Below are 23512 nucleotides of genomic sequence, written 5' to 3'. Positions count from 1 at the left end.
CATACAATTTCACTGTTAAGCAAAATCTCAACCGGAGCAGCGAAGGAGCAGCAAATAGTTGCAATGAATCTGGAATGGAGGAGAACAAAAGGGTTGTCGGGGAGAGAAAACGGGGTCGTCAAAATAGCAATAAAACAGTAAAAATTGATATGTTATTTTTAGGCTTTTAGGGAGGGGCTTTGTTACAAATTCAAAAGAGCAGAAGGGTGCAACTCAAATAAACAGAAAATAGTATCACAACTGTTGATTGATTAAACTGAAGCTCGTTTACAAAGACAAAGTCGGATGAAATCTCTAAAGCAAAAATTACAATGAAATACTAGAACTAACAACAACTAAGGATAAAGGAAGTAGAAGGAGGTGAGGAATACAGAAGAACTGGAAAGAGAAATAGAATCATTCATAACGACTTAATTGACTCCTTGCAATGCCGATTTCGTGGTGCCTTATACTGCTGCCCAATTAGTTTTACCCCTTGTCACGTGCATTTCCCCTTTTCCAGACGTAGTCCTCAAGTCGTTTAGGCGGAATGATCATTCTAGAAGTCTTGTGTGGCATTCCCATGTGCTCTGCTTGCGTGGCTTCCACGTCATCTCTATTTTCATTCACAACAATACTCCCCTCCTGAAAAGCAACCTTGTCCTCAAGGTTGAGATCAACTGGATTTACCGTGTCAGTGATATCTCCAAAAAGCAAAGGAGTGACCTGATGATTAGGAGTTCCAATACATCGTTTCAACATGGAAACATGAAAGACCGAGTGGATCTTAGCAGACTCGGGCAGCGCTAGGCGGTAGGCAACATTGCCAACGCATTTCAACACCTGGTAAGGACCAAAATATCGTCTGCCAATCTTGTGATCTCGCTGCAAGCGCAAAGAAGTCTGCCTAAATGGTTTTAATTTGACGTACACCCAATCACCAATAGCAAAGGTCGTATCAGTGCGGGACTTATCTGCTAATAGCTTCATACGGTTCTGAGCCTTTAACAAATTGTGCTTGAGAATCTGCAGAACTTCATCACGTTGCAGTAGGTAGGACTCAACTAATTCGCTCACAGTGCTGCCCAAAATATAGAGAGCGATGGTTGGAGGTTCACGACCATAGAGTGCTTGAAAATGAGTCATGCCAGCTGCAGTTTGATAAGAGGTATTATACCAATATTCTGCCCATGGTATCATGGCAACCCAGTGGGAAGGAACCTCAGCGACGAAGCAGCGCAAATACTGTTCCACACACTTGTTGAGTGCCTCATATTGCCCATCCGTCTGAGGATGATAAGCAGTACTTATGGCAAGAGTCGACCCTTATAAACGATGAAATTCTTACCAAAACAAGTGTAGGAACCCGGGGTCACGATCAGTCACGATAGTTCAGGGAGGTCCATGGAGCCTCATTATACCTACCACGAAAGCCTCTGCCACAGTTTGAGTCGAAAAAGTAGAAGGCAGTGGTATGAAGTGCCCATATTTCGTGAGTCGATCTACTACAGTCATGATGGTAGTCTTCCCTTTCGAACTTGGAAGACATGTTAGAAAGTCCATCGCAATGTCCTCAAAAACTTGATCAGGGATGGCAATGGCTATAATAAACCCGCAAGATGAAGGTGAGAGTCCTTCATCTGTTGGCATATCTGACAGGCTGCCACAAAAATTTGTACATCGCAACGCATATGCCTCCAAAAGAAATTAGATGCCAAACGATGGAAGGTGCGAGAAACCCCAGCATGTCCTCCAGTAGGAGTGGCATGGAACTCAAAAATTAGTTGCAGGCGTAAGGAAGAATCTGAAGGAATAACTATCCTTCCTTTATAAAAGAGTAACCCATCTTTGAACAGATAGTCTTCATAACATCCCCACGACTCAAAGCCTGTTGAATGTCGACCAACTCCGGATTGGAGTGGTTCAATTGCTTCAACTCAACCTCAATAGCAAAAGAATTAACCGATAGATTCATGAAGGTCGCTTCTGAAGTTCAAGAAAGAGCATCTGCGGCAGAGTTTTGTTTACCAGGCCGATACAAAATGCGAAAGTCATATCCCACAAGTTTAGTGAGCCACTTCTGTTGCTCAGGTGTTTGTATGGTATGCGTAGTCAAGTTCCTCAAGGATTGCTGATCAGTAAAGATTGTGAACTGACATCCCAAAAGGTATTGCCGCCATTTACTCACAGCCTGAGTAATGGCAAACATCTCTCTGTGATAGGTGGAGGCCTTCTGCATACGAGAGTTTAACTTTTGGCTGAAGTAAGCAATGGGGTGGCCTCGTTGTGATAGAATAGCCTCGATACCTTGTTCGGATGCGTCAGTTTCCACCTAAAATTCCTGACTAAAATTTGGTAGAGCCAAAACAGGAGTGGAGCCCAACTTGGCCTTCAAAGCATCAAAGGCACTTTGTTCTGCATCTGCCCACTTGAAAGAGTCTTTGTGCAAAAGATCAGTCAAAGGACCAGCTATAGCAACATAATGATGGATAAATCTACGGTTATAACCTGCAAGGCCAAGGAAACTGCAAATTTCCTTTACAGAATGAGGGGGTGGCCATTGTTGGATAGCCATGATCTTTTCAGGGTCTACGGACAGTCCTTGCGTAGAGATGATGTGGCCCAAATAATCCACGGATGGTTGGCCAAATAAACATATGGATCACTTGGCGACTAGCTGATGGTCGCGTAACAACTGCAGGACCACATGTAAATGTTCCATGTGTGCATTCCAGGATGAACTATAGACAAATATATCATCAAAGAATACCAAGACGAAACGACGTAAATGGGGCCGAAAAACTTCATTCATAGTTGCCTGAAAGATGGAAGGGGCATTCGTCAAGCCAAACGGCATTACCAAGAATTCGTAGTGCCCATCGTGGGTACGAAAAGCAGTCTTGGCCACATCTTCAGGCCTGACCTTGATCTGATGATATCCGGATAACAAGTCCATCTTGGAAAAATAACAAGCTCCGTGCAATTCATCAAACAATTCATCAATGGTGGGAATTGGAAATCGATCACGAATTATGATAGCATTTAGTGCTCTATAGTCAACGCAAAACCTCCATATACCATCCTTCTTGCGCACTAGCAATACTGGGGACGAAAATGGGCTGGTGCCGGCCGTATCACTCCCTCCTTGAGCATATCTGTCACAAGTTGCTCCATAGCTTGTTTCTGGAAATAGGGGTACCTATATGGTTTTACATTTATAGGTGGTGCCTCTGGGGTGAGGTGTATCGAGTTATCCTGGGCACGAGAAGGAGGCAAACCGGCTGGCTTCTGAAAGATATCAGCATAAGACTCCAATAGGTTGCACAAGTCAGGGGCCATCTCGTCTGTCGTTCCTCTCTCATCAACGATCATCTCTAGGCAAACGAAAGAGGAAATAGCATTAGCTGCTACCATGCGCCTCAAACTATGCAACTGAATTTGGTGAGCGTCGGTGGGAGAATTTCCATGCCATAGCACTTTGGACCCCTTCAAAGTAATTTCAAACTCCCGTTTTGCATAATCAGTGACAGTGCGCCCCAAAGTTGCCAACCATGCTACCCTAAGTACTACATCAGCCCCGTGGAAAGGTATGACATACATGTCCTCAACCAGCGTAGTTCCTTGAATCAACAAGGCGACTTGGCGCACTACTCCTTCACAATGAAGTCTCTGGCCACTGCCCACCATTACGACAAAACTGGGAATGACCTCAATTTGGAATTGAAGGTGTTTAGCTGCTCGTGGTTGAACAAAGTTGTGAGTACTTCCTCCATCTACCAATACTTGGACGGGCGATCCACTCACTTGCCCAGTGAATTGCAAAGTTGATGGGGAGATTCCACCAGTTAAAGCATGGTAAGAAATAGCTGATTGCTCCTGTAATTCCAAACATTGCAACTCCTCGGCTATGAAATCATTAGTAACAAAGGATTCCAGCAAGCCAAGGTCTATATCGGGCCTATCTGTAAGCAATAAAAGCTGAGGAGGCATCTTACATTTATGACCAGCAGTATATTTCTCTTCACAATAGTAATACAATCCACGTTCCCGACGACTCTGTAATTCGGCATGAGATAGGCATTTGAGGGGTGGACGATTTGGTGGGTAAGAGCTAGATGCGCTGGAATGAGAGGACTCGAGGATTTTACGGTGTGTGGTGATGGTGCAAAATTAGGTGTGGGTAACAGTGGTGGAGTTTTGGTGAAGGCTGGTCGGATGGGCCCTTTTTCAGCCTGGATCCTTTTTTCGTGAATATGGGCCAAATCTAACGTCTCTTCATAAGTTTTTGGCCTATGGACAAGCACTGAATTCTTAATATCCTCTCTAAGCCCAGAAATAAAGAGACGTACCATACGACCATCGATCATGTCGTCTGTTTCGTTGGCAATAGTCTTAAACTGACTCTGAAAATCCGATACGGTGGTGGTCTGTCTGAGTTTCGCCAAGCGTCCCTCAGCTGATTCTAACCCTTTCTGACAGAAATGGATTCGCACCTTTGCTGCAAAATGATCCCAATCCACCAGTTGTTTATTTTGAAAAAGCCAACGATACCATTCGAGAGCTTCTCTGTCCAAGTAGAAGGAGGTGATTGAGAGCCTTTGATCCTCTACTATGTGGTAAAAATCGAAGTAGCGATCTACTTGAAAAATCCAGGTCTCCAGATTTTTACCACGAAACCGCCCTATCTCCGCCGGACCTCTACGGCAAAGAATCGATGCCGCCGTAGGTTAGTCATCGTGTGGGTCTCTCCCATGGCGATGGCGAGTGACTTCCATCGTTGGGTCTCGATGTTGATTTCCCACCACTTCCAGTAACAATGAACGGATATCAGCAAGGATTGAATCCTTCACTCCTTGAACTGAGTTTCTACGAGAGACTTGAGTTTTTGGTCATCCATTTTAGACCTCTGGATGAAAGCACCAATGTTACAAATTCAAAAGAGCAGAAGGGTGCAACTCAAATAAACAAAAAATAGTACCATAATTGTTGATTGATTAAACTGAAACTCATTTACAAAGACAAAGCTGGATGAAATCGCTAAAGCAAAAATTACAATGAAATACTGGAACTAGCAACAACTAAGAATAAAGAAAGTAGAAGGAGGTGAGGAATACAGAAGAACTGGTAAGAGAAATAGAATCATTCATAACAACTCAATTGACTCCTTGCAATGCCGATTTCTTGGTACCTTATACTGCTGCCCAATTAGTTTTACCCCTTGTCACGTGCATTTCCCCCTTTCTAGACGTAGTCCTCAAGCCGTTTCCATGTCATCTCTATTTTCATTCACAACAAGCTTTCGGGGATAAAATGAAAGAGGAAATATATAAAAGGAAGGGGAGTCATTAGTGATGGTTGGCAAAAATGTGGGATCGCCAGTGATGATATTTCTGGCAGAGGCTAGGCTTTAAGATATAGGTTTTGGGAGAAAATGAATCTTTATGGGTGAGAAAAGAGAAATACGAAAAGAAAAAGGAATAAAAGAAGACTAGAGGTTACCGGAGAAAGAAGAATCTTTGACAAAAGTGGCCGGAAATTGATCTCTGAGAGAAACTCCATTTTCCCGTCTCATACGCGCTCAAGTTCACATGAGCAACACATTATCTGCCATGTCAGCAAAGAGTGTCCAGTAGACACAGTTTGAATATAAGTCAGTACTGATATGGAACACAAAAGTCTTCCTATCAAATACCTGGGTTACCCTTTGTATGTTGGAAGGAAGAAGATTTCTATTTTCTCTAAGATTATCAGCACGATCCTGAATAAGATCTCAGGGTGGCATTTCAAGTTTTTGTCCTCTGGGGGTAGAGCGGCGTTAATTAGACATATCTTATTAGCATTGCCTACACATATACTAACTGTTATTCATCCTTAAAAGGGTGTTGTCAACCAAATAGAGAGGATGTTTAACAGTTTTTTTGGGAAGAGTCGACTGAGAAGAAAAGACATCACTGAGCTTTTTGGGATAACCTGTGTTTTCCATATGAGGAGGGGGTGCCAATTTCAGGAAACTTAATGACATCTGCAATGCAATAACTGCAAAATAGTGGTGGAACTTTAGAACTGGTCAATCATTATGGAAGGGGTTCCTAATGGTCAAATATTGTGAGAGAGCTCATCCACTTATAAAATAGTTCTACTCTGGGCAGTCCCAATCATGGAATGCAATGTGCAAAATTAAAAAGCTTGTGGATAAGCAAATTCTATGAAAAATTGGCTGTGGAAAGGTTGCTGTCTGGTTTGATAATTGGTCCAAGTTAGACCCATTATACAACTTTCTTCCGGAAGGTTATAAACCTAAGAATATTACTCTCTATAGTATGCTGCTCAACAATTACATAAACTGGAGAGGATTAGATCTTTTACTTTCACAACATGTGGTGGATAAAGTGAATATTTTCCAGATATCACTAAGATCCACAATTCCTGATAGTCCAATTTGGACAGCGGATAATAGTGATTATTTTTTAGTTGCTTCAGCTTGGGCAATTATTTAGAAAGAAGAGGCATAAGTCACAGATTAATATTATGAATTGGCAGAAATGTGTCCCATTCAAGATGAATTTTATTATATGGAGAGCTCTGAGAGATAAGATTCCCACATGCTAAAGTAGCTAAGATAGGCATCCCTACTTCCTCCAGGTACTGCTGTTGTAGATTTCTAAATTTAGAAATTATTGACCATATTTTCTGCAGTAGCCTCTTTGCTCAGGAGGTATGGAGAATCTTGTGTGGTCCATTGGGCATTGCACATTCAAACACCTCTTTCAGGCAACTTATGATCAACTGGTGGAGATGTAAAGTCACAAATTATGTCCATGCATTCATTGTTAAATGCTTGTCTATTAGCATATCTTGCGAGATTTGGAGAGCTAGATGTAGTGCCAAGTATGACACTAATGTGAGAAAAATAGTTTATCTGATTGCTTTCTCCACGTCCCAACTTGTCAATCTTCAATTCCAGCAAATTCAGTTGGTTCCCAACTGGGAGGAGATCAGTCAGCTTTTGAGAAGTACTATCCATTTTGAGAAATCCATTATTGTTAAATGGATTAAACTGAAGTCATCATAGGTTAAATTAAACTCTGATGGTAGTTGCAAAGAGGGAAAGTGTGGAGCTGGAGGTGTGATAAGGGATAAAGAGTGTTGCCTTGTCTTTGCCTACTCTTTAGTGCCTGGTTCAGGAACAAGCAACTTGGCATACGCAGCTGCTCTTCACTACAACATTAAATGATGTCTATTTAATGGTTATTATCTTACTGGTAGTGACAGTGACTCTAAATTATTAGTGGATCGTGTTAATGGTCGTAATACAATTCCATGGAATATTGAAAAGGAGGTAGAAGAACTTAAAAAGTTCGTGGAGCAGTCCAGATTCTCTCTTAATCGCTGTTATAGAGAGAGAAGTCATGAAGTTGCAGACAAGCTTGCATCCATGAGTCACTCTATCCCTCATTCTCAACTGTTTCGAGTGTTTTCTGATCTTCCTCCTCAAGCCAAGGGCCTCATGAACATGTATAGATGGGACTTGCCGGTATTTCAAAGAACTAGACAAACCTTTAATCCTCCTTGACCATGCAATCTTGTACAGTAGGGATAAACTTCCCGGTAGTACTTTTTTGTGTAGGCTGAATCTCCTTCTTCCAGGCACATTTCTTGTGTAATGTTTCTCATATGCATTTACTTCATCTCAATTGTAAAAGTTGGCATCTGCTGTCTTACAAAGGTGACCTAGGGAATTAGCTAGTTTATCTATACTAGCTTAGCTCAATGTATCTCTTTTGGAGATTTGAATAAAACACGCAGTTTATTTTTTAAATGAAATATCGGGATAAGTTTAGGTGTTTGTGTATGTTTTGGCCTAAATATTTTTGTCGGCTAATTTGCACAAATATGACACTTCGGGGTGTCACTTTTGATTTTTTGATGTTGTTTGCCTCTTAAGCATGACTTCAAATTTAACAAGTATTTTCTCTCGCTTGCCCCATATCCAACACTTTTGACTTTTGAATTACCCATGAGGCAAGTAGGGATAAAAAAATCAAGATCATTTATTTTCAAGGTCATTGAGTGTAATTTTCCGTAGTTTGTCTCTAAATGTTTCCGTTTCTCTTGCTATTCAACAAACTCTGTTCTAAATAATTAATAAGAGTTCCCTACAATAACTACTTTATTTTTCTTCTCACTCTGTAGTTTTTTTTTCTAATTTTTATTATTATACTATGATTCATCATTTCCATTTAAACTATCTCCACGTCCAAAACCCCTTTGTGATATGTGATGATACATTTGTCTAATTAGTCTAGTCTAGAGGAGAGAAACGAATAAATTGAGTTACACCGAAAGGCTACACAGGGTGTTCATAGTTTGATCTGGGTTGATTTTTCTTTTAAAAAGAAATCAAACTAAATAAGTCAAATTTTTAAATATTAGAATCAAGTAAATCAATTAACTCGGTTTTTATACCTTCGATTTATATCGGTTTAGTAGATTTTTTCGATTACTTCAGATTTTTGTCCGTTTTTAAACTATATTTAAACAACATACTATCAAATCAATTATTCTTTAAGAAAATTTTCCGTTTACCAAGATATATCGATAATATATAATTGAATTAAATAGTAATGAATAATTTAACGACTCAATTAAAGATATGCTATTTTAACATGAAATAAATTCCTGGACTTAGAAAAATAAAATTACCATCAAACTAAAATAAAAGGCAAATAGCTTAACTATTATAATGGCAAAGAACTAGTCTATAACTAAGAGTACAAACCATTATATATAAAAGTTTGAAAAATTTATATATTGTTATAAATATATTATATTATGGATGTTCATTTAGTACTCCGTTGTCAATAAGCTTCCTGAAGAAGTTTATCCATATGGGACTCCACCGTAAATATGTTTATCTATTTAGTACTATATTGGAAATAAGCTTCCTGAAAAAGCTTATCACTTCGGTACCCGATTATGGATAAACATTACCCCCAGTAGAAGTTTATCCATACCGGGTATAATAAGCTTATCTTTTCAGTACCCAGTTATGGATAAATATTACCTCCGGTAGAAGATTATCCATACCGGGTATAATAAGCTTATCTTTTCAGTACCCAGTTATGGATAAACATTACCCTCGGTAGAAGATTATCCATACCGGATATAATAAGCTTATCCATTCAGTACTCCGTTGTGGATAAATATTGCTCTCAGTAGAAGATTATCCATATCTGGTACAGCAGCAGCTTACACAGCAGCTTGTAGCAGCTTACACAGCATCTTGTAGTAGCAGCTTACACAGCAGCTTATAGTAACTTACGCTGCAGCTTGTAGTAGCAGCTTACAGAGCAGCTTCCTTTCTTCTATAAATAGAAGAGATTTCAGTTCATTATGTACAATCAGTTTGAATTCGAATAATATATCAGTTTCTCTCTATACTTGTCTTTAATTTATAGTCTTTATTTCATAACACGTTATCAGCACGAAGCTCTACCATCTCGAGCAAATATTTTGAAAGTATCTGAGGTAAGAATTTTCTTTTCCTAAATAATGTCAAATCTTTCTAAACTTGAATTTGTAGCCCTGGATATATCGGGCAAAAGCTACATGTCTTGGGTGCTTGATGCTGAAATTCATCTTGATGCGATGGGTCTGGCAGACACCATCAAGGATAAAAATCAGGCATCAAGCCAAGACCGTGCCAAAGCAATGATATTCCTACGCCATCACCTTGATGAGGGCCTGAAAATGGAATATCTCACTATTAAAGATCCAGTCATACCGTGGAATAATTTGAAAGATAGATATGACCACCTGAAGATGGTCGTTCTTCCACAGGCACGTTATGATTGGACTCAACTAAGGCTACAAGATTTTAAATCTATCAGTGAGTATAATTCTGCTATGTTCAGAATTATTTCCCAATTAAAATTATGTGGTGATAATATTACTGATCATGATATGTTGGAGAAAACTTTCACCACTTTTCATGCCTCGAATATGCTCCTGCAGCAGCAATATCGAGAGATGGGATTTAAAAAGTATTCTGAACTTATCTCACATCTTCTTATAGCAGAGCAGCATAATGGGCTATTAATGAAAAATCATGAAAGTCGACCTATTGGTTCTTGTCCATTCCCTGAAGTGAATGAGACGAACTTCCACCAAGCTAAACGTGGAAGAGGTCGTGGCCCCAGTCGTGGTCATGACCGTGGTCGGGGAAGAAACCCCAATCATGGTAATAATAATGCACCAAAGAAGCCTTCTCACCACCAGCAGTGGAAAAGGAAGGAACAAAAGCATGAAGCGGTGCAAGCGCCAAATGTAGAAAATGCATGCTATAGGTGTGGAGGAAAAGGGCACTGGTCACGTACTTGTCGTACGCCAAAGCACCTGGTTGAGCTTTATCAAGCCTCCCTGAAGAAGACAGAGAAAAATGCTGAAGCAAATTTTATTTCTGAAGATAATTTAGACTTCATGCATTTGGATGTAACTGATTACTTTGCACTCCCATAAGGAGAAACAAGTCATGTAATCGGTGGTGAATCTGTAGAAATGTAAATATTTTAATTTTTGTTATTTGTAAAAGATAGTATGGTTATGTAATTGTTGCACATAAAGAAAAATTATGATTTGATAATGATGTTTACTATAATATATCTTATTTATGTCATTTTAAAGAATATAGATAATATTATTAGATCAACTTAAACTCTAGCAGAGTTTGCAAGAAATATACAACCACCAGAAGTAGTTATATTTCATATATCTCATTGTAATTATATTTTGTTAACCACCAGAAGTGGTATATGTCTATGATCACCAGAAGTGATAATTTAGGCTTTCTATAATTACAATTGAAGATAAGCTACATATATATTCTCTATATTAAATGTACGCCTCGATTTGCTCCTGAAGTAGTAAATATTTTAAAAGAGGTTGAGGCATCACAATTTGATGTGATTAATGCGCATTCAGATAATTATGTTCGATTTCCTGAAGGATGAGAACTTTTGATAATATTAATCCATTCCCTGAAGTGAATGTGACAATACTAATAAGTCGAGTAAATATGAACGCGCTCTTGATGTGAATACATTACAATTCACCTCCAGAAGAGTTAATATAATTGAGAGAATATATACTCAATATTTCAAATTTGCTCCTAAAGAAGTAACACAGTTGAAATTGCCTCCTGAAGTGGAAAAATATTATGAAGAAGAGTTTTCGTGTGCTTAAACAATTGTTTTACATTGTTTATTTGATTGTGATTTTCTCTCATGACACCAACAGTGTCTGAGCAATAAATGATAGTACAAAATGTATTAATAACTCCTGAAGAGCTAAATGTTTGCCTAAAGAATACATGACACCAGTAGTGCCAGATAAATATTAGATTGTGGATAATAAATTAAGGCTCTCGAAGAGCTTATATACAAATATGTCATTCATATTATATGATTATGGTCAAAACATATGTTGTAGTAAACCTGAAGTTTACTAATACAAATGGCTATCATAGTGAGACTACAAATGATTGGAAGATTGATAATCTTCATGTTTCCACAATCATAGGGGGTAAAATAATATGTATGTGAGAAGTTACCCGCCTTATTCTTTAATTTGTACTATATCATGTATCACAGTAAACTAGAAGTTTACTAAAGCAAAAGTTTATGCCATAGTAAACCAGAAGTTTACTAAGAGATAGCACATGACATGATAAACTTGAAGTTTTTCATTTGCCATTTTTAAATGAGCTATTTGAAAATTCAGATAAGCATATACTAAAGAACTAGAAGATTCTTCAGGAATTCTCATGTGTTGCTTGTTCTCATAATGAATTGATTATACCAGCTAAAGTTGGGACTAAGACCCCTGATTCTGAAATATATAAAAGGTGAATATGGGCACGTTCACCTATCATGTGAACCACTTATAGGTGCATATATGAAATGGTTACATGTGTAATTATTGCCAACCTGCAGTTTGGCATTTGGAATTGCTTTTCTCGATTAAGAGCATAATTTTCAGATTATGAAATCAAGACAGTTCATCTTGATAATGCTGGTTTATATCCAAGCTGGTTTAGAATTGAATACCTCCTATTAATGTCTAAACCATTGCTTATGAGAACAAAGCTTCATGTGTTGGTCTAAGATTTTCTAAATTGCATATAGCAGCACTTGTATGCATCAGATCAACAATATATGATAAGTCCTCCCTTCACAATTGGTTTAGGATCAGAAACCAAATATTTTTACTATCTTTTGTTGTGTGGTATGTGATTAATTTCTCTACCATAATACACAAAGATATGTTTCCCAAAGATGATTGAGGATATATGTTAGTTTTTCTAACATTTGAGGGATGGAATAAATAGTTGAAAAATATGTTATATGAATCGAATTATCATGATCCTCACTTAGAAGATAATTCAAGTCGAATGCCAGAAGCATTTGCTGATCCAAAATTAAATATCATATTTCAGCTGCAAATGCTCCTATTAAAATTAAAGTCCCTGAAGGATAGAGTTTACTGTACGCATGAAGCGTGGTAGACCAATCGGTTCCAAAGGTAACAATCCTTGAAAAATAGTAGGAGCTAATGATCGAAATGATCATAATGAGGAGGAAATAAGCTCTAGAAGAGCCCACGACATAACATTTCATGAAACTCCCGAAAAAGTTCAGGTACCTGAAAATAAAGAAAGTGATGAGATCTCCACAAGTTATGTCGCTTCGGAACTGACACAAAATGATCGTCGACGATATATTTAATACAATATAGTGCACAATATTGTAAAAGATTGTGAGGATCGGACTAGCAGTCCAGACACTTGAAGATGTCATACCATTTAGATACAAGTTTTGACCTATATGACTTATTTGGCTAAATCTATATGAAGATCCTTGAAGGATTGAAAATGCCTGAAGCATATAATTCAAAGTCTTGAGAAATGTACTTGATCAAATTATAAAGATCTTTGTACGGTTTAAAGCAATCTGTGCGTGTGCGGTATAATCGCCTCAGTAAATATTTGCTGAAAGAAAGTTACATAAATTATGTTATTTGTCCATGTATTTTTATAAAGAAAATGTCATCAGAATTTGTTACACTTGCTGTTTATGTTGGTGACATAAATTGGAACTCCAGAAGAGCTCCAAGAGGGTCTTAAAAATGCTTTTACATGGACAAAGTGTACCCATTAAGTACGCCATTGGATATTCAATCACTTGAAGTGAATAAGGATATGTTCCAACCTCTAGAAGAGGATGAGGAGCTCCTTGGTCCTGAAATACTCTATCTCGGTGTAGATGTTGCACTTATTTATCTTGCTAATGCTAACAAAGGTGGTGACATTGATGTGCAACAAATCCGTTCAAGTAATAATCCAGTAGATTTATTCACTAAATCTTTGCCAACTTCAACTTTTGAGAAGATGATATACAAGATTGGAATGCGGAGACTCAAATATATGAAAAAAGGTTTTCATCAGGGGGAGTAAATACGCGATGCACTCTTTTTCCCTTACTAAGGTTTTTCCCATGGGTTTTCCTTATAAGGTTTTTAATGAGGCACATAGCCATGCGTCTTACTAAATATGTGTACTCTTTTTCCTTCACTGAGATTTTTTTCCCACGGGTTTTTTCCTAGTAAGATTTTAATGAGGCACATTATCTTTTAATGAACATCCAAGGGGAGTGTTATAAATATATTATATTATGGATGTTCATTTAGTACTCCGTTGTAAATAAGCTTCCTGAAGAAGCTTATCCATGTGAGACTCCACCGTAAATATGTTTATCTATTTAGTACTATATTGGAAATAAGCTTCCTGAAGAAGCTTATCACTTCGGTACCCGGTTATGGATAAACATTACCCCCAGTAGAAGTTTATCCATGCCGGGTATAATAAGCTTATCTTTTCAGTACCCAGTTATGGATAAACATTACCTCCGGTAGAAGATTATCCATACCGGGTATAATAAGCTTATCTTTTCAGTACCCAGTTATGGATAAACATTACCCTCGGTAGAAGATTATCCATACCGGATATAATAAGCTTATCCATTCAGTACTCCGTTATGGATAAATATTGCTCTCAGTAGAAGATTATCCATATCTGGTACAACAGCAGCTTACACAGCAGCTTGTAGCAGCTTACACAGCAGCTTGTAGTAGCAGCTTACACAGCAGCTTATAGTAGCTTACACTGCAGCTTGTAGTAGCAGCTTACACTGCAGCTTGTAGTAGCAACTTACAGAGCAACTTCCTTTCTTCTATAAATAGAAGAGATTTCAGTTCACTATGTACATCAGTTTGAATTCGAATAATATATCAGTTTGTCTCTATACTTGTCTTTAATTTATAGTCTTTATTTCATAACATAATATATATATATATATGTGTATAATAACAGTTTTAAATATCTTCTTTTTCTTTTACCCACTTCGCCAACTGTTATCACCAAGCTACACGTGGGCAATTTCGAGACCCGCAGAACTGCGAATTACTTGTGCGTTTTGCCTTTCTTTGTTCGTCGACGGAGTTTCCCGCAGTCCCCAAATCCCCAAATGTTGAAATTCAGAGAAAATTCAAAGTTGCAGATGACTCTGTTCATCTGAGTTTGAATTCCACTCAATTTATACAAAGTCACAATTCAAGCCAATAAACAATGGCGGAAATTCCATCTTCTTCCCCCAAAACATTGGAATTACCTTCCAACCGTATAATTAACCCTGCAAACCTAGTTGCCGCACCATCATCATCGACGGCATCGTCCGATCCCGGAATAACCATGACTTCTCCTTCTAACAACAACAATTCTATCTCACAATCTCCTTCAATTGAGATGCAGTCTCAACAAATGCAGCAACAGCAAATTCAGATGCAGCCTCAACAAATGCAGCAACAGCAATTGACACAATCTCAACAACAACAGCAGCAACAAATGCAGCTTCAGCAGCAGAATAATAATAATTCTACTAGTCTTAACGGCAGTAATAATAATAACTTAATGGCCGCCGCCTCTAATTTTCAGATGCAGAGATCACCTTCCATGTCGAGGTTGAGTCAATTCCAAATGCAACAGCAGCAACAGCAATTTGGTTTGATGAGGCAGCAATCGGGAGGAGGAGGGCTTTATGGTCAAATGAATTTTGGTTCCGGTGGTACTGCCCTCCAGCAACAGCAATTACAGCAACAACAATTGCAGCAGCAACAACAGCAACAACAATTGCAGCAACAGCAGCAACAACAACAGCAGCAGCAACAGCAACAACAGAATCAACAACAGCAGCAGCAAATAGGAGGCCAAATGGGTAGCGGAAATTTAACTAGGGCAGCTTTAATGGGACAGACTGGCCATCTTCCCATGTTGTCCGGACAAGCTGCTGCAGCTGTCGCCCAGTTCAATTTGCAATCTCAATTTTTGAATCCGGTACCACTTCAGCACTTACAGCTTTCAAATTCAGTTTTATGTTTTGCTAATTCTATTCTTGAGCCATTAAATGCATGAATTTGGTTTGACCATGTACTTGTTGAAGACACAATTAAGTAAATAAAAGTGTGTTATCTCTAACAGCTTAAGCTTTTAGATGAGATAGTCCATTCCAACATGGTGGTGTTATTTTGAAGACACAACTGCTATTTGTCATTGTTGCTTTATGTGTTTCTGAAAAAAGTTCTATTGTGGGTGCAGCCACGGCAGAAGGCAGGTCTAATGCAGGGGAATCAGTTTCACACGGGGAATTCCCATGGCCAGTCCTTGCAGGGTATACAGGCAATGGGAATGATGGGATCTCTCAACATGAGCTCTCAGTTAAGGGCAAATGGTGCCCTTGCATATGCACAACAAAGGGTCAATCAAAATCAGTTGAGGCAGCAGTTGTCCCAGCAAAATCCTCTCACCACTGCTCAGGTGCCAATCTTCGAACATGCTAGTAACATATCTTTAATGCTAAAAACTAACCCTCTCATTTATTCTGATGAGTTTTCCACTTGACACCGTGGTAAAAATTGGAGATGACTCTTTCAGAAATCTAGTTGCAATTTTTTCTCCAGGTTGTGTAACCCAAAAAAGTTGTCCGCAGCATTTGTTCTTCAAATCATTCAGGTCATGAATTTGGTCATCAGTCATAGCAGCAAATCAAAGAGAATCTTTTGTGTTTTCATTCTCCTAGATATTTCCTATCACATGAGAGTTTGTTCCGAGATATTTCTGTAAAAGATTGCTCTGGGTAATTTCTAATGTATTTTGTTGACTAACAGGTCAAAACTAGGATATGACTCTTGTTTATGAAATCTGATAGCCGGATACTTGGATTATGCAATCACAACAATGACACACATGCATAAACGTGTAACGTCATTCAAAGTAACTTGGTATATAGTAAATAAATGCTGATTTTTGGCACAAGGTTCATGTTTAACTTAATTTTATCCAAAGGAAAAAAAGGCTCATGTTTAACTTTGTTCTGGCATTTCATAGTATCAGGAGACAAAGAACTACTCACTGATGAATACATGAGGGCTATTGCATGTTTTAACACATTGAGATTTATGGGATGCCCATGAATATTTTTAGTACTACTTTCTAGAGAGCCTTTAGCCTATGGTACTGTATCTTCTGAGATTTTTCACTGTACCTACCGCTTTACAAACTCTCACCCTGAGGTGGCACAAAACTTCAATGCGCGTTAAAGCTTTAGGTGGTATATGAGAATAACCTTGTAAAGACAAAAATTCCTTGTGAAAAGTTTGAATTTGATTCAAAGAAACATAGGTTTGCTGCTCTTACAGTTCTTTTGTACTATATTTCCAGCATGTCGTTCTTATCTGAACCTCATTGAGTATGCAGCTATTTCTCGGTTTATACGCTGTAATAGCTATGTCTGGAGGTGCCAATTATGAACATTTAGTACTAGAGGAAGTATCATTAACACAGTTTGTCCCATTTGCTTTCTGTAAAATACTTTGGGATTTGATGCATTTACATTTTATAACTTAAAAGCTCAATCTTTTTTTAATATTACGTTTTTAGTAGCAGCTTTTTATGTTCGTTATGTTATTCAAGTTCGACAGTTTTTCTTTCCTCAAGTACATTCTATTACATGTGTTTTGTTAGGTAATCCTATGTTTTCAACCCCTATACTAGTTGGATTAAATTTTGGGTAAAACAATCTTTGAGTTACTTGCTTCAATCACTTTATTCTCTACATAACAAATAACAATATCCATCAAGGTGGACGATCTAACCTGTAGGCACCGAACTTGCGAGTTATAGTTATGTTCTGAGGTGTGGAGGAGAAGCTTGGTGTCTGTTTGAGGAATTGATGGTTCATAGATAAGCGATGCAAACAATCATAATGGGGGTTTTGCTTCTATACATTAATTTACATTAATAATAATAAATTCATTACCTTATAAGAAAAAAGAACATTTGGCTTTTATATACCTCTTGTATCTACTTCAATAAAATCTTTATCTTATTTTTTTTTAAAAAAATTGAAACTTTGCACAGAACAACGAGTGATTTTTTTTCCTGGAAAGAATGATCTTAGCCAATGGATATTGTTATCGACATTTCAGTTAGGTGCACGTGAGCTCCTTTACTCATCTTGTTAATTTTCAACTTGATATTAAGATAATGAAAATGTACCTCTGGCACAAAAATATCCTTGTCTAATTACAAGTTAATTGAATGCCAAGATGAAGTCTTGTTTATAAAGTGCTTTAGAGTTGTGGATTTCTTCATTTGCTAGTGATTTGAAGCTGATGGTCATTTAAGGCTGTCATAATTACATAATTATCTTCACTTCTTTAATTTTGCTTTCTCCTTTTGGTAAATCACATGTAATCCTCTTGTGGAATTTAATGTACATCTGATAGTCTCTTGTCAGTTCCTTATTACATAGCAACAATTTGTTTTTAGTGCTCACTTTGATGTTACAATTTACTGTAGAAAATATCGGTTCAGAACCTTCCAAGGACGTCATTTATTAACCCTCAGTTACCTGGATTGACTCAGAATGGACAATCTACAATAATGCAGAACAATTCATCACAGCAGCAGTGGTTGAAGCAAATGCCTGCTATTTCTTCTCCTAATTCCCCCTCCTATCGTCTTCAACCGCAGAGGCAGCAGCAACCAATGCTTATGCAGCAACAATTAACTTCATCTCAACAGTTGCATCAAAATTTAATTGGTTTGAACCCACAGCAACTATCCCAAATTGTACAACAGCAACAACAGATTGGCCACCCTCAGATGCATCAACAGCAGCAGCAACAACAGCCACAGCAGCTTTTGCATCAGCAGCAGTCTTCTCCAAGGATGGCTGCCCCAGCTGGCCAAAAATCTCTGAGTTTAACTGGGTCACAACCAGATGCTACTGGATCTGGAACAACTACTCCTGGGGGAAGTTCAAGTCAGGGGACTGAAGCAAGCAATCAGCTTCTTGGAAAGAGAAAGATACAGGATTTGGTTTCACAGGTCCTTCCTCCACTTCACTTTATTAATCTCTAAAATCCTGTTGTCTATGTTGGTTGCTCCAAATTGAAATATGGATATCTTCTTTAGTTTTGAAGTGCCCAAAATCTACTTCAGAAATTTTGTGAAAGATTACATATACTGATAGTGATAACATTCCTGTCCTCCCTCCCAACTTCAAAAGACTCACTTTAAATTTCAGTCACAGCATATAGTGTTGACCCATACTATTAGGTCAACACTGTTACTGTTGTAAAGTCTTCCACCAGCTGATTTTGCTCACTGATGTTGAGCAATCACTATTGTAATTTTTCAGGTGGATTCACATGGAAAGCTTGATCCTGAAGTTGAAGATCTTCTTCTAGAGATTGCTGATGACTTCATTGATTCGGTAGGCTTGAATATGCTTCATTAATTGTTTTTTGTCTTTCTTTTCTGGGTAGGGCAGTTGCTGGGTTGGTTGTGGTTTGCTGTGTGTATCACATTTGGCTATCACTGATTTGGGTACCTTTCGGGTGAAATCGTTGATGTGCTAGCTTGTTAGACTGCATAGTTGTTAATAATATGCACTTAAAGGAGATATTGCCATCCTGCTGATTTTGGTTTCCCTCCTCAGTCCTCTCTTTTTCCTGTTCTTTTTCTTGTTTGTTGTAAAATCTCTTCTTCATTACCTTTTCATTATTCCATTCAATTTGGACTTCTAAACACAGTCAAAGGATGATAATGAATCTTCTTCGCAAGGTTCTGGTATAAGATCATCAAGTGAATCGACCTTGGATTGTAAATCAAGGACGTTGTTGTTTTCCTGCCTTGGCAGTTGTCTAAGAATATTTCTTTTATCAGAAAGTGATTGACATTTTTATTTTAGTGCTTGGTTATTAAATGATATCAAAAGCTTATTTCTCTAATACCCTACATGTCGTTTATATTCCTAATGAAATGGTGATATGCTACAAGATGTGAGTCATACTTTTATTTGGGCAAAGGATGGAAAGATAACACAACCATATCCAATTGCATGTTCCCTGGTGTCCAATCTATTGCCTTGCACGTGGTAGCTTTCTAGCAATGTCTGCGCCTCAGAGCCATAAACATGATATCACCGTTAGGGTCATTTCCAGTCCGCAATAAACTGCTGCAGTCCTCAATTTAACTAGAGTTACATACTCCTATGACTTCAGGGTGTTGCTCCCCGGGTGCCCTTTTTCTTTTCTGGCTAATACTGAAATTTTTGGCTTGTAAATTATGTTTTATGCAACCACGTCAGGTGATTGTTGCAATACTTCTATTTTTTTGTAAACTAAAATTTATTACCCTGGCACTTGTACCAGTTTGCTCTACCACCCTTTTGTATGTCACCAGCCTCATCTAAAATTCTTTGTGCAGATAATTGTTCATGAAAAACTGACATGCATGAATTTGTTTTACATTGATTATTTATCATGCTTTTTACGTACTTATGTTCAACGCCTCATTGTAGGTTACTACATTTGCTTGCAATTTGGCGAAGCATCGGAAATCTTCGACTTTGGAGTCCAAGGATGTACTGTTACATCTAGGTTTGTGCCTGCAACTGGAAATAAAGGATCTATTCTTTAGTTTGTTTCCATTATTTAGAAAGACCGTTTTTATCACTTGGTACAGTTTTTACTTGTAAAGATTGCATTATTAGGTACAAAGGTTGCATTTGTATGGTGTATATTTGTTTTAGTATATTTCTACTTTTTTTTTTTGTTGATTAGTATACTCTTTACCGGCTTATGTAGTGAGATAATCCCCGTTTAGGAAGAAAACAGCTATCCTGGGCAATAGGTATTATGGCCGTAGACAAATAGAATGCCTTCGGTTTAAGGCTCTCCCAGTAGCCCCCCCTCCCCCCCCCCCCAAATGTTCATTAGCTTCCAGGATACTAGGAAAGATCGTGGTCATGTTCAGAATTTATGGAGCTATATGCTGTACTGGATAATGGCAGTTTTATCTAGCATTTTCACTTTGATACCAACTTTTATCATATCATCTCCTTCACTTTCTTATGCATCTTAAGTTTTTCATCTGCTTATGGCACACACATGTCACCACTTTCATATTTATGAGTAGCTAGCAAAATTTTCAATGGACAGGTTATAGTTGAATACCAAGCTCTCTATTATCATTAGGAGTAGTTGAAGCTTAAGCTCCTGAACGTGAGTTCCAGGAACTTAAATATCTAATTGTCCCTAATGGTATAACAATATGACCATGCATCTGAGAGATACAAATTGTAGTTGTTGTATATATAGAGAGAGATCAAGTGGTTTTAAAAGTTTTCACCCATTTCATGTTTTAACTACAGCAGGTAACATTTCTTGTTAAGGTACTAACTATCTCAAATATTTTGAATATGTAAACATCATTATCAGTAAGGACCAGCTTTTTTTTGCCTAATGCACTCTATTTTATCGCGCATGGAGAGCTACTTTAGGATGTCTTCAAGTATTAGCGAGAATGTTAGAATGTTTGCAGTGGGGGCACTTGCATGTGTAAACACCCACAGACATATTTAGGATAAGTTGTAATTGGTATATTAGGGAGATGTTTTATATCATCTAGTGATGTTTTATATCATTTTCAAAGAAATATAGGAAACTGAGGTATTTTTCTAATCTAATTGTGATTTCTACAGAGAAAAACTGGCATTTGACTATTCCAGGCTTTTCAAGCGAGGAGAGGAAACACTATCCAGAACATGTATGTATCTCTGCCTCTCTTTCTTAGCTTTTACGTGGTGGTATAGTCCCTTTTTCTATCTGCACTAATGTCGAATAATGAGATAACATGAATTATGACTACTAGATGTACTCTGACAAAATATCTTTGCCTCATCCTTGTTCATTGGTTTGGTTGCTGGTTGTAGTCCACCAGTTGCTGGTAATCTACTTATTTGTCATTGGTTGTAGTTATTAAAGCTGGGTGAAAATTAATGTTTTCTTTGACAATGTGTTTCTAATTCTGTGCAGTCACCAAGTGATCTCCACAAAAAGCGTTTGGATGTGGTGAGTGCAATTCTATATGATAATACAACCTGCCTCAATCTTGGTGGATAACTTTTAGAACCGTTGTTAATTTGACTTAGATACGTACGTTGATGGAGGCCTCACAAGCAGAAACAAGTGCACATACTAGTGCTAAGGAGACCGTCAGACCAGGGGTGGGTGACTCAAATCACATGATCAGGCCTCCAAGTTCAGAGAAATTGGTCTCACAGTCTAATGCTTCACAAATGCTGCATGAGATGACAAAGTTTTGATGTCCCAGGAGTTCTTGGTTATCTCCCGTGTTAACTGTACAGACCTGAATGGTAAATGTCGCTTCTTCTAGGATGAATTCTGGTGTAATTTGGTTTACTGGAGAATCCAGCGTTTAGTGGCTCTTAATTTTCATGCCCCATCACTAGTTTGTATAAGCGATTGTTCTCTAGACCAACACCAGTTGCACATTGGATAAATGTGCCATATATAGTGTGGTGTTCTAAGTTATGTCTTAGCTGCTGCAAGTGATAATAATGCTGTTACTTTTTTGGCTTTCACTGCAAATCAGTAGTGACAAGTCATTTTGTCATGATCATCTTTTACCTGTCATGCACTTGGATTATCATGTTTACATATACGAACGAGCTAATCATATTCTCCCTGTTGCAGATCAATAATGATAGGAGGCATAAGTTATATAGGTGTAGCTTAATGGAAGTTTTTGAGACTTGAGGCGTGCGAAGAAAAAGTGTAGAATGAACCACCAATAGTTGAATGGTCTTAAAGGCCTGTAAAGTATGCAGTTTAGTTGACAGTAGCTAATTCAGCCTGTGACGATGAACTTGCTCAGATTTGGTTTCTCCACCATAGTCCGCTGGATGACATGTTCACTAATATCCTGTAAATTATTCTGTTAGCCACCTCTTCGTTCTGTATACCAGCGAACGAGGTCAAATCTTTGTTTTACCGTTTATCATAGTTGAAACATTATATCGAACAGGTTTTATGCTGTTAGATATTACAAACAGATTTTTTCCAAGGGTCCCTTTTAGATTTCACTGTGGTAGAGACGTGAATTGTTTTATAGAAAATCGGTTTAACATATTCATTGCAAGAATTTCAGCTTATAACTACTGGGATTTACCAATTACTCTGCTCATATTTCATGTCAATGTGCTCTACGCAATGCAGGATTACTTATAAAAGACGCTTTTCGTCCGACAGAACGGCTCTCTTCAAGAGACAAAAGTATATATGGAGACCTCGAAAAGATATCAAGAGTCCTAATATATTCAAATTTTGACTTATAAATTTACAGCAGTGGAAATGGAATATTCAAATTTTTAGCAGTAATGACGAAAGAATCCATCTAGCTTCTGCATCACCGTTGACCATTATTTGAGAAGGCTATGAGAAGTTTAAAGTTGAGAAAACATTTCCTGAACGTTTCATAAATTGCCTCCACCAACATAATTAGCAGAACACTGGCCTGCAAATTATCATCAGATGCAAATATTGACAAACTAGGATGAATACCCTGAAATTCATTCTCTGAAAATGGCTGATTTACATATACTGCCTCCATTTATGTTGCTTAGACTCTCCTAAAATGTGGTCTGGTGCGTGTCGGATCCTCCAAAAATAGTGCATTTTTGGAGGATCCGACATGGTATGGCATCATTTTGGAGAGTCTACGCAACGTAAGACTCCATCAACAATTCAACATGCTTATGCAAGCAAGTGCCTACTATCCTTAGACGCTGTATTAAATGTTTCTATCTCCTTTAAGGAAATTGAAATACACAAACAACACATTGAAATACACAACGGCGCTTTAAAGTAGTGAGGTAAACAGCATATTGAATTCTAAACCAGGTCGCCATTTGAAGAAGCGACCTATTGGAAAATAATCTTTATCCTTTGAATCCATCACCTGAAAGTGGATGGTGATTGATATTGTGAGCACGTGATTTGTTTCGCGCGACAATCGCTCCAAAAGAAATAAAAATAATAACAATTGGTCCTGCTG

General features: G+C 37.9%; 2 protein-coding genes across 7 annotated transcripts; one reads left to right on the top strand and one right to left on the bottom strand.

The window, feature by feature from the left end:
* Nucleotides 1-2641: 2641 nt before the first annotated feature.
* On the bottom strand, nucleotides 2642-7659 carry LOC142182233 (uncharacterized). The gene is made up of 6 exons (XM_075256348.1): nucleotides 7537-7659; nucleotides 6742-7036; nucleotides 5839-6015; nucleotides 4128-4615; nucleotides 3179-4035; nucleotides 2642-3134 (listed from the first exon to the last, which is right to left on the bottom strand). The coding sequence occupies exons 1-6, from the start codon at nucleotides 7657-7659 to the stop codon at nucleotides 2642-2644; spliced, it is 2433 nt and encodes an 810-aa protein (XP_075112449.1).
* A 6753-nt stretch (nucleotides 7660-14412) lies between these two features.
* Nucleotides 14413-22522, top strand: LOC107819646 (transcription initiation factor TFIID subunit 12b). Of its 6 annotated transcripts, none has more exons than XR_001655758.2 (9): nucleotides 14413-15424; nucleotides 15686-15904; nucleotides 17948-18478; nucleotides 18792-18866; nucleotides 19956-20034; nucleotides 21138-21202; nucleotides 21472-21507; nucleotides 21588-21812; nucleotides 22153-22522. XR_001655758.2 is itself a non-coding variant. In XM_075256151.1 (8 exons), the coding sequence occupies exons 1-8, from the start codon at nucleotides 14660-14662 to the stop codon at nucleotides 21759-21761; spliced, it is 1878 nt and encodes a 625-aa protein (XP_075112252.1). In that variant the 5' UTR covers nucleotides 14413-14659; the 3' UTR covers nucleotides 21762-22072. The 6 variants fall into 6 exon arrangements, 3 of the variants coding, with proteins under 3 accessions (XP_075112252.1, XP_016501260.2, XP_075112253.1); XR_001655761.2 differs by having other exon boundaries at nucleotides 14429-15424; nucleotides 18038-18478; XR_001655760.2 differs by having other exon boundaries at nucleotides 14429-15424; nucleotides 18014-18478.
* The last annotated feature ends 990 nt before the right edge of the window (nucleotides 22523-23512 follow it).

This window comes from Nicotiana tabacum, chromosome 6 (assembly GCF_000715075.1).
Source record: "Nicotiana tabacum cultivar K326 chromosome 6, ASM71507v2, whole genome shotgun sequence".
Classification (NCBI taxonomy): Eukaryota; Viridiplantae; Streptophyta; class Magnoliopsida; order Solanales; family Solanaceae; genus Nicotiana; species Nicotiana tabacum.
Note: the sequence above shows the minus strand (reverse complement) of the source record. Positions and strands in the feature narration are given on the sequence as shown.